Raw genomic sequence first — 9,118 nt, 5'->3', positions numbered from 1 at the left:
CCCCCACCAGCAGCGCGGACCAGCAGAAGCCACAGCCTTTTCCCCAGGACAGGGACGGCTGACGGCAGCCCAGGAGCCAGCGCGACCCTCGGGGTCACCCCGGCGTTGGGGGTGCACGCTTCGGGGCACAGACAGACCCAGCAAGCTTTCTTAGGGGAGCGGGAAAACCCGTACAGACATGTCTGTGCTGGGTCTGATCCCCGCCGAAACACTTCTGAGCCTCCAAGGGTTGACCCAACACTGCTGGAGTTACCATGAGCCACCTTCGCTACTGACTTCAGCCATGCAGGAGGAGGAAGAGGGAGCAAAGGGGTAAGACGGACGGAGAACATCTTCCCTGCTGACACAAAGCCCGTTTGTAGGAACCTACGGGCTTCAAAAGGCTGTTGTACCCCAATCCCACCCTCCCCACCTCTTCACCTTCCCCTCCTGGGAGCCAGCAGAGCCCCACAAGCTGCCCCTCAGCCCTGGGGCCGAAGCAGCAGGATAACTTCCCGGCTTGGCCGTCGCACTCGCCCCCGCCCCGGGGATGCTCACTCGGGGATGTAGTCCCTGAAGGAGTTAAAGCTGAGGCTCCGGCCCGCTGAGTTCAAGGTGGAGCTGGCTTGCATCTTGGGGATCTTCTCCATCAGCTTCGACACTGTCCTCCTCTTGAAGGAGCCCGGGGAGAAATGCCCCTGTCTCATGAGCTCCTGGTAGAGGGTGTGGAACACCACCACGGTCTCTTCATAGCTGTCCCGGGTGGAGATCTCGTAGAACGGAAGCTTCAAGGCTTTGGAGAGGTTTTCGCCGTCCTCCGTGGACACCATCCTGTCGAACTGCAAGTCCTTCTTGTTGCCCACGATGACCACGGGGGGCTGCTCGGTCCCGCCGCTCCGCTTGGGGCTCGAGTGGATGTGGTTGATGAGGAAACACAGCCGCATGACCTCGTCAAAGCTGCACCTGTCCGTCACCGAGTAGACCACAGCGAAGCCATCGCCCCATTTGATCTTCTCCTCTATCTGCAGGGAATCCTCCTCCTGCCAGGGCAGACAAGCTCGCATTAACACCAGGAGCTCCAGCATCTCCTGAATACCAGCGCTGCTGGTTGCAACCTAGAAAACCTCCCGTCACCATCTCCCTGAAGGTTTTTGGCCCTGTGCTTGCACACAGCAGCGACGTGCAAAGCCACACAGGTAGCCCAGGGCAGGAATGTGATGAGTTGGGCAAAATGACAGATGGAGACAGCAATCAGCCCCATCCTGACGTGGACGAGGGGAAAGTTGATGCCGCTAGGGCGGGTACGCAAATGCAGGGCTGTTGCTAGGTGGGAAGCCAGCACAGGGCTCTCCATCGCCTGCAGTCCCGGTGCTTGGTGGCTCCTTCGACCCAGGACCCTCCTGCTCCCTTGAGCTGTCTCCCTGCGTCAGGATGCTCCACCGACACGGGGAGCAGAGCTGCACCACACACTGGTTAAGGGGAGTGGGGCAATATTTAGCTGAAGCCACACTGTAATTGATGTTAGAGAGACATAAAATCTCCAAAACATCCTTTTTCTGAGATAAACACATCTTGTTCAATATTTCGGATACGACAGATTAAAGCTGGTGGAAGAGCAGGGATTGCCTTCAACAGCAGGTCGCACTTCCCCGATGGTATTGTCCGGGGTCAGCCAGCCATGAAACAGCGTGAGCTCACCTGTCCTGCTGTATCGAGGATCTCAAAGTGCACCATCTCCCCATCCATGACAGCCATATGTCTGTAGATCATTTCTGGGGAAGGACAGACAGAAAAGCGTGTGTGAGAGAAGCACCTGGGTAGCAAACGACAACCCAGGCGGCCTCGATGCAAGCCGTGCTGGAGAAGTCAATTTTCACCTGCTGCAACCTACAGCCCATGTGGCCTCCGTTTCGAGTCCACATCTTGAACTGGTCTTCAGTCTGTCTCCCCATGCCCGGGAAGGGCAGGCCTGTGCCCACGGCATCGAGCCCAGCATCTCCAACGGGCAGCAGAGACCCCCAGCCAGCACCCGGCCGGCTTTCACCTCGCTGGAAATAAAAGGGCAACGGAGACCGGAGCGTTGGAGCAGAAAGGGGTCATGGAGTGATGCTTCTGCAAAGGAAGAGGGGCTCAGCAGGAGGGTATGAAAAGCTGGGCTTTGTTCTGAGATCCTGCCCGTGCTCCTAACCCAGCCCTTTGCCCAGCCGGCACTGAACTCCTCAGGAGCCGGGGGGCAGCTCCTTCCTAACCAAGCAATAAAAGCAGCTGCGAGGCGTGCATCTGGGCAGCTCGTCCAGCACAAAAACCACTTTGAGCTTCACTAATATCATCAGGCAATAAAACCAGCCCAGCACTCCGCTTGGCAACCGCTCCGGGCGCAGCATCCCTCGACGGGACGCCTTGCTCCGTGCGGATGGAGCCCCTCGGTCACGCCGGGGTTTGTGTGCCATGCACGACAGGGCAGGAACCCACTTGGCTTGGCTGTCTGCGGGATAAACCGGGCACCTTCCCCCTCCTCTGACACAGGGAAGCACCAGGTACGCTCCCTGTATGGTCTCTGTACTCTATCACATCATACGGAGCGAGCCAAACAGGAGGAAGAAGCAGCAGGCAGAGAGGAAAACCAAATCACACTCTGCAGAAAAAAAGTATCGCTCACCAGAACAAGCGAGGAGCGGGGATGTAAAGGACAGACAGATGGGGCAACGGCAGGGTTGTTTTTCAAACCAAGCCTTTCGCTTGGGTCCCCTGCGAACCAGCTGGGTTAGAGCAACACAGAGACTTCCCAAATTTCCCAGCCCGGCAGGTGACCGTGGGAGTCAGGCAGAAGGATGCACAGCCAGAGACCAGTCACTTCTGGGATACTTCAGCAGGGACATGACTTCAGTGCCCAAAAAACCTCAGACCCAACGGCAAAAACCAAAACCAAACCTAGAAGACAAGAAAGCACTAGCCCCTGCTCCGGTGGCTGAGATGCCTCCCTCCCCTTACAAGCCACCTCCCGGCAAATTGCTGGAGGATGACTAAGCACGCTGTGCCGCCTTGTGCAACGCCGATGGCTGCCCCAACGGATTTTGCCTTAATAAAGCAACAGCAAAGGAAAAAGGGATGCAAGAGCCAGGGCTGGTAGGTCTGGCTGCTGCCAGTCTGGCTGAGGAGGAAGAGGAGCGAATACAGCCAGTTTGGGAGCAGAGTCGGCTCTGCCGGGAGCGGTGCTGGGTGCACCAGAGTCTCCAGGCTGAGCCAGTGGCAGCAGCAAAAGCAACAAGAAAAAGGACTTTACCTACCTAGGGTCGGGTCGTAGTCTCCAATGAATCTCCTGGTGATGAATCTTACAGTCAACGCTGTAAAAAACCCACAACAAACCCAGTTACGGTTGTAGGATCAAACTGCAGAGAAACATCGGCTGATTGAGGCGGGAGGGATGGAGCAAAGAGCTTCCCCCCCAGCCACACGGAAAGGTGCCCGCGTGGGCACCAGGAGAAGACATCCCAGCAGCGATGCTGCAAACCCGGCCCCGAGAGGACCAGGTTATTGCAGGGTTGGGAAAGCGTCTTCAAAGGCGCCCGAGCAGGCTGGGTCACTGCTGCACGCTGGCCGGGCTGCCCCGTCATGGCCAGCGAAGATGATGCTAAAGCAGCAAATTGCCAGATCTTGGTGGCAAAAGGTGAGGGTGAAGCCGACTGGGAAATGATCGGAGTTGCTCAGGTGGATGCCTCGGACCAAGGCTGTGACAAGCCCTCTTTTCCCCCTCCAAAGCCCTCGGGTGACGGCACAGCCCCGAGCAGGCGGTCCTCTGCCTTGCCTCACCCCGTGTGCAACGTGGGAGACGCGCATCAGGACAGGCAGGCGCCCACCCAGCCCGACAGCTCGCACCTCACCTCTCCTATGCACCCGAAAAAATTTCCGGAGCTCGTGGGCATCAGGCATTTCAAAATAACCTCATTGCAGCCCTGGGAAAAGGCTGGATGGTTTTTGCACGTTCTTTGCAAACATCTGCATCGAGGACTGAAACCCACCGCGTGATGGGGTGCCCCAGGCAGAGGAAGAGCTCTCTGCCCAGCTCCTCGAGTCACACACCAGGTACCTCCGCCCAGAGCTGCCTCCTCGTTGTCAGCAGCAAAATGCCCGTCATGTCAATGAGGTGCAGCCCAACGGCAACGGAGAGCACCGACGGCCCCCCCGGGACGGGCGACCCCCATCGCCCGCCTTGCCAGAGCGCAGCAACCTCTCCTGCGCTGCCGCTGTCAGAAAAGTCCTTCCAGGTTGGGCGGAGGCGGCAGCTTGGGACACCCAAAAGCGGCAGCGAGAGGTGGTGGGGCTCCGCGGGAGGCGGCCAGGACCGCAGGCGTTTCACCGTGCTCGGCAAAGCAGCAGGCAAAGCCCAGGCAGAGGAACACGGTGCACGGCAAACCGGGAGGTCCTCCTTACGCCAGCCTCGTGTGGCAGCAAAGCCAGCCCTGGGAAGGCACCCGGGAGCAGGGGGAGCGGGGGCCGAGCAGATGCCCCAAGGACCAGCCCACCCCGCGTGGACACGTCACCTTCCTGCGCTGCCTGTGCCAGGGCGTTCACGTCCCCAGCACGGGGATGCTGGGCACAAGTGGGGACCGTTGACTCTCATCCGTGCAAGGAGTCCTGCTCCCCGGCAGCTCTCCGGCACGCAGGGGGACGCAGCAACCCCCCGCCGCAAAAACACCCCTGCCCCTTCCGTCTGCTGGCGCAGCATCAGCGCGGACATCGAATCGTTTGGCCCGATTTTTCCTCCTTGCAAGAGCGAGGAAAGGCAGGAACAGCCGCAGCACGGCAGCATGGGCAATTAAACCCCTCTTATCCGATTACCACGTCTCCCTGCACCAGAGACCGGGAGATGCGAAGCCCAAATTACACTCTAATGCTGGGCTGGGTGGAGGTCTGCTGATGCTGGAGGCTTGCCCGATAGCTCCATCAAACATGGCAAGGGCTTTCTCCTCGCGGGGGAAAAGTACTGCCTCTCATCATCTCTCTCCAGCCGGCCAGGCTGAAGGAGACAGACCTCGGCTCCAGAGCAACGGCTTGTTTGAGGTGGGCAAGCTCTCTGGGGACTGCAAAAAAACCCCAAACAAATCAGAGACGCCTTACATGTTTCGGTAAGGGGTAGCAAAAGCTTTGCCATTGTGCAAGGTCTCTAGACAGGTATTTCCAGCAATGGGGACAGCAGACAGGGCTGAGGCTCAGGGGCGAATGGCCAGGAACAGGGAAAGGGGGGGAAAAGCAAAGGCTTTCGAAGTAACGGAGCAACGTGGAGGTGCTGAAAACCCTGCTGGTCTGAACGGGGCCGGGAGGCAGCCGGAGCGTACCCGTCACTCCTGCCAACAGAGCATCAAGCTTTGTTAAATGTCCCTGATACAGCCAAAGGGCCACAAAAACGCATCTGTCCTCACCCTGCTAAGTGCTGGGTTTTATCACGGTCTCCTGCTCCAGAGCCGGCACACAGGGAAGCCTCAGCCCTCGGGGCCAGGGCAGGACCACCGCCGTCCCCACGCCGTCCCCCTGGAGTGGCGTGCTCGTGAAAGTGGGCAGAAGCGGGCGAGATGCTACCAAGCCATTGGTAAGATGCTCCCAAGCTGGCTTCGTTTCAGGAAGCGCGTGGCAAGGCCAGCAGCATCCCAAAAGCAGATGCAGAGGTGCTGAAGAGCTGGAGGGCTGGCCGGAGACGTGGTTTTGCTTCGAAGCAAAGCCGACATGCTTTTTACTCGACTTTTCACACCTGCAGCCTGAAGCAGCCCGTAACTTTCCCTGGCGGTTTGGCCACGCACAGAGCGAGGGCACGATGTACAGAGCCTGCGGCAGCTCGCTAAAAATGGGTCGTCTCATCCAGGATGGGATAATTACCGGGTGGTGGTGATTTGGCAGAGACCGGCAGCGTGCAGAGGCGGCGGGTGGGGACGTGTCTGCGCACCGGGGCTGCGGTTTGCAGCTCCGCTCGGCCTGAGGAGGACCTCCGCGGCTCCGGCCGCCGGGGGATGATTGAGGAGCAGCCTCGTAACAGCAGCACTACGGGAACCCCGCTCTGGGTCACAGAGCTGGAAAAGCCATGGAGCAAATGTAACGGGAGGGGGGCAGGATCCGGTCCTGCCCCGGTGAAACGCCCCGGCACTGGAGGAGCTTTCGCATCAGCAGGGGAAGTGACCGGTCTTGAAAAGAGACCACTGCAGGTGACCAGCTGCATCTCCCGAGATCCCTTCTGCTGGCGAAGGACGCCCTGGCCAAGCCCAAGGGTTTGTTTTCCTACTTGCCTTCAGCTCCATCCCCACCCTTCGGAATATTTTTCTGCAGGAAATTGCCTTTAGGATGTGACGAGGTGGACTTGGAAAGCACTCGCGTCTCCAAAAGCAGCTCTCCACCGCTGCAGAGCGAGTGAACTTTCCTCTGGCTCTCAGATCTTCCCTACAGAGCGAAAAGGGGAGCTGCATTTTGGGGAGAGAAGTCGGCAGCAGCACAAACACCCTCTCAGATGTTGTTTCAGAAACGTCTTGCTCTTTGCCTTGCAACAGAACTAATCTTCACGCTCGAGGTCTGTGCTGATTCAAACGTTCTTCTGTGCTCAGTACCGATCCACGCGCCCGGTGCTGCAGAGAGGCCGGTTCAAAGCAACACCCTCCACGTGGCCTTTTGTACGAAACATCTTTTCAATGCAGCTGCTTCGGAAATTCACCATCGATGCTGGGTGTGATTTTCTGGCGTAGACAGAGAAACCCGTGGTTTGGAGGCTGAAGGGAGCGCAGGAGCACGGCTAATGGAAGTGATGCTTAAGCCCTTCAAGGTGTTAATGACAGTAATGGGTACGGACGGGCTGTACGGGGATGGGAGCGAAAGGCAGCGGAGAGGCTGAGAGCTGGCTTGGAAAGGCAACAGGAGCGGAAAGTGAAATTGGTGGAAAATGAGTGGGAACAGGGCAAAAAACCCGGCGAGAGCAAGGCAGGAGTGCAGAGCCCAGGAGGGACAGGATGGAGAAGCTGCGCACCAGACGTCAGCGCAGCAGGAGGAAGGAACAGAGCAGGAGTGCGAAGGGAGAATAAACCTCACCAAAACCAGGATACGGCACTAAACCCCCCCAAACCCACGAGGGGCTGATGAAAAGCTAACACCAAGCAGCCCTGATGGACTCCCGCACCGAGCTTGCTTTCCCAATGCAAATTCGGGGGCAGTTTGTCCCAGCTGGCCATCAGCAAATGTTCCCCCGTGTCTTGCCCTCGCACACCCACACCGCACCGGTCAGGATCTGGCGTTCATCCCGAGAACGTGGCTTCCCACCCGAGCCGGGCCTTCTGCTTCTTCAGCCCCAGCATCTCTTCCCCAAGCAGCTTCTGCCCTCCGACACCTGCCCGGCTCCTGTTTGGGGGATTCACCATCCTCTCACCTTCCAAGCTGGCTCTGGGTTTCAAACCCTGCCCGTCAGAGAAGGGAACTGATGGAACAAGCACGTAATTTAGCAAAACTGCTCTGCAGAGATAACCAAGGATCCCACAGGAGGCACGTAGCAGCATCGTCAAAGAGGCAACCAAATTATCAGGGGGAGAGTGAGACAAGTCAGGCTCGATTTCTAGAAAGCACCTGATTCTGTGTCATATGTTAGGCAGCCACCCAAAGCCAGAGCGCATGGTGTTGTATGAGAAGAGGAGCCAATTAAATTGATTAAAAATTGGCTGGGGCGCAAGAACACAAGCGAAGCTGCCAATCGGAAGAAGGGGATGCAGGCAGAGAGGCGTCAGCACATCCACGCAGCCTTATAAGGAATTTTTTTTTCCCCATCCTGAACATAAGTAACCTCAGAAAGGGCTTTCCTTGGAGAGCCCCAAAGCTGAAAGGGTTAATTTTATATTCAATTTGATCTCTAGGAATGACTACGGGGTGGTTCGATGCATGATTAACCTGCCATTGCAGGGACGGGCTGGGTACCTCCAGGATCGCATCGAGCCCTGCGTGCCCACGTGCTGCTCTTGTTTATGCCGCTGCATAACACATCGCTCTTGCGAGCAGAAGGGCTTACAGCATCAATTCATCTTCGTTCGTGTTTTGTAAGCAGAGCTTTCCTCTGAAGTATGGCAAAGTTTACACTGGCTAGCATCAACAGCAGAAGACAGAAGATAATGCAAGCTCCTGCTGGGCTGGATTTACAGCCTCCCGCAGGTCATTTACACAGCCCAGGCCAAATCTCCAAACTACCGGTGGGGTGCAGCCACGGGTCTGCACCCAAACCCATCCCCGCTCGGAGGGTCTGAGACCTTGGATCACCAAATCTTGAAGATTTCCAAACTGCTCAAAAAAACCACTCTCTTGCTGAGAACTGAGAAGGTTTTTTTCCCTTTTACAGCTGTCCAGATTTTAATTGCCCTTGGGATTGTTCACAGAGCTCAGCCCCCTCAGCTCTCCCAACCCGGCTTCTGCTTCCCACGGGAGTGGATGCCAACCGCTCGCCGGGGTGATGCTCCGGCGTGGGGTCCTCTCGCATCCTGCCAGGACCGGGAGCTCGGCAGCTCAGGGAGAGGTTCGGATGAAACCCGCCTTCACCCTCCCCTGCTTCCCCTCCCCAAAACAGAGGGGCCCCACACGTCGCACCCCTTACTCTCCCTTTTTTTCCCCTGCCTGGGGTCCCAGCCGCCTCCCGCAGCCCGTCCTCCCCAGCCCTGCGGGAGCTCGAGCGATGACGCTGATGCTTTTGACTCCTGCCTTGCGTTTCACATGCGGGTCACTCAGGCCAGACGCTCACGGTCCGTTACCCACCGCCCCGCCGGGCAGGGGAAAGCACTTGGAGGTTTCCTCGTCCCCGGCTCCGTCTGGTGCAGGGACTCACAGGCAGCAGGACCCGGCAGCTCGGGCACGGCACCCCGTGAAGATGACACGCTGTCCCTTTGCTGGAGAGGACGTGCAGGACAGCACCCAAGGGGACGGAGATGGGCAGAGACCTGCGTCAGGGCGGCTGCCAGCCCGCGGGGGACCGGGGGCTGCTCCTGACCCCTGGCACCGTCCGGCTCTCCTCTGCATGAGCCAGGTATCGATTGCCTCCCTCTGCCCTGATTTCGTGACCTGTGTTAGCATCACGGCCCAAGAGGACGGCCAAAAACGTGTTGCTGAAGGGCATGACAGCTGCAGGCACCCA

The 9,118-nt window shown here is 58.2% G+C and overlaps 1 protein-coding gene across 1 annotated transcript; it reads right to left on the bottom strand.

Annotated features, from left to right (window-relative positions):
- Positions 1-533: 533 nt before the first annotated feature.
- On the bottom strand, positions 534-3,593 carry LOC104167371 (ras-related and estrogen-regulated growth inhibitor-like). Its single transcript, XM_009707614.1, has 4 exons — positions 3,491-3,593; positions 3,267-3,323; positions 1,678-1,751; positions 534-1,019 (listed from the first exon to the last, which is right to left on the bottom strand). Exons 1-4 carry the CDS (start codon positions 3,591-3,593, stop codon positions 534-536), a joined length of 720 nt encoding a protein of 239 aa, XP_009705916.1.
- Positions 3,594-9,118: the final 5,525 nt, after the last annotated feature.

Source organism: Cariama cristata, unplaced genomic scaffold, assembly GCF_000690535.1.
Source record: "Cariama cristata isolate BGI_N322 unplaced genomic scaffold, ASM69053v1 scaffold25199, whole genome shotgun sequence".
In the NCBI taxonomy this organism is placed as follows: Eukaryota; Metazoa; Chordata; class Aves; order Cariamiformes; family Cariamidae; genus Cariama; species Cariama cristata.
The sequence above is the reverse complement of the archived record's forward strand: the minus strand, read 5'-3'. Positions and strand labels throughout refer to the sequence as shown.

Excerpts from the sequence above, each read along its gene's own strand:
- LOC104167371 (XM_009707614.1), bottom strand. The coding sequence starts at position 3,593 with ATGACGGGGCAGCCCGGCCAGCGTGCAGCAGTGACCCAGCCTGCTCGG. Across the intron at positions 3,324-3,490 it reads CCTGGTCCTCTCGGGGCCGG|CGTTGACTGTAAGATTCATC; the intron begins GTTTGCAGCATC and ends GGTTTTTTACAG. Across the intron at positions 1,020-1,677 it reads TCCTCGATACAGCAGGACAG|GAGGAGGATTCCCTGCAGAT; the intron begins GTGAGCTCACGC and ends CTGCCCTGGCAG.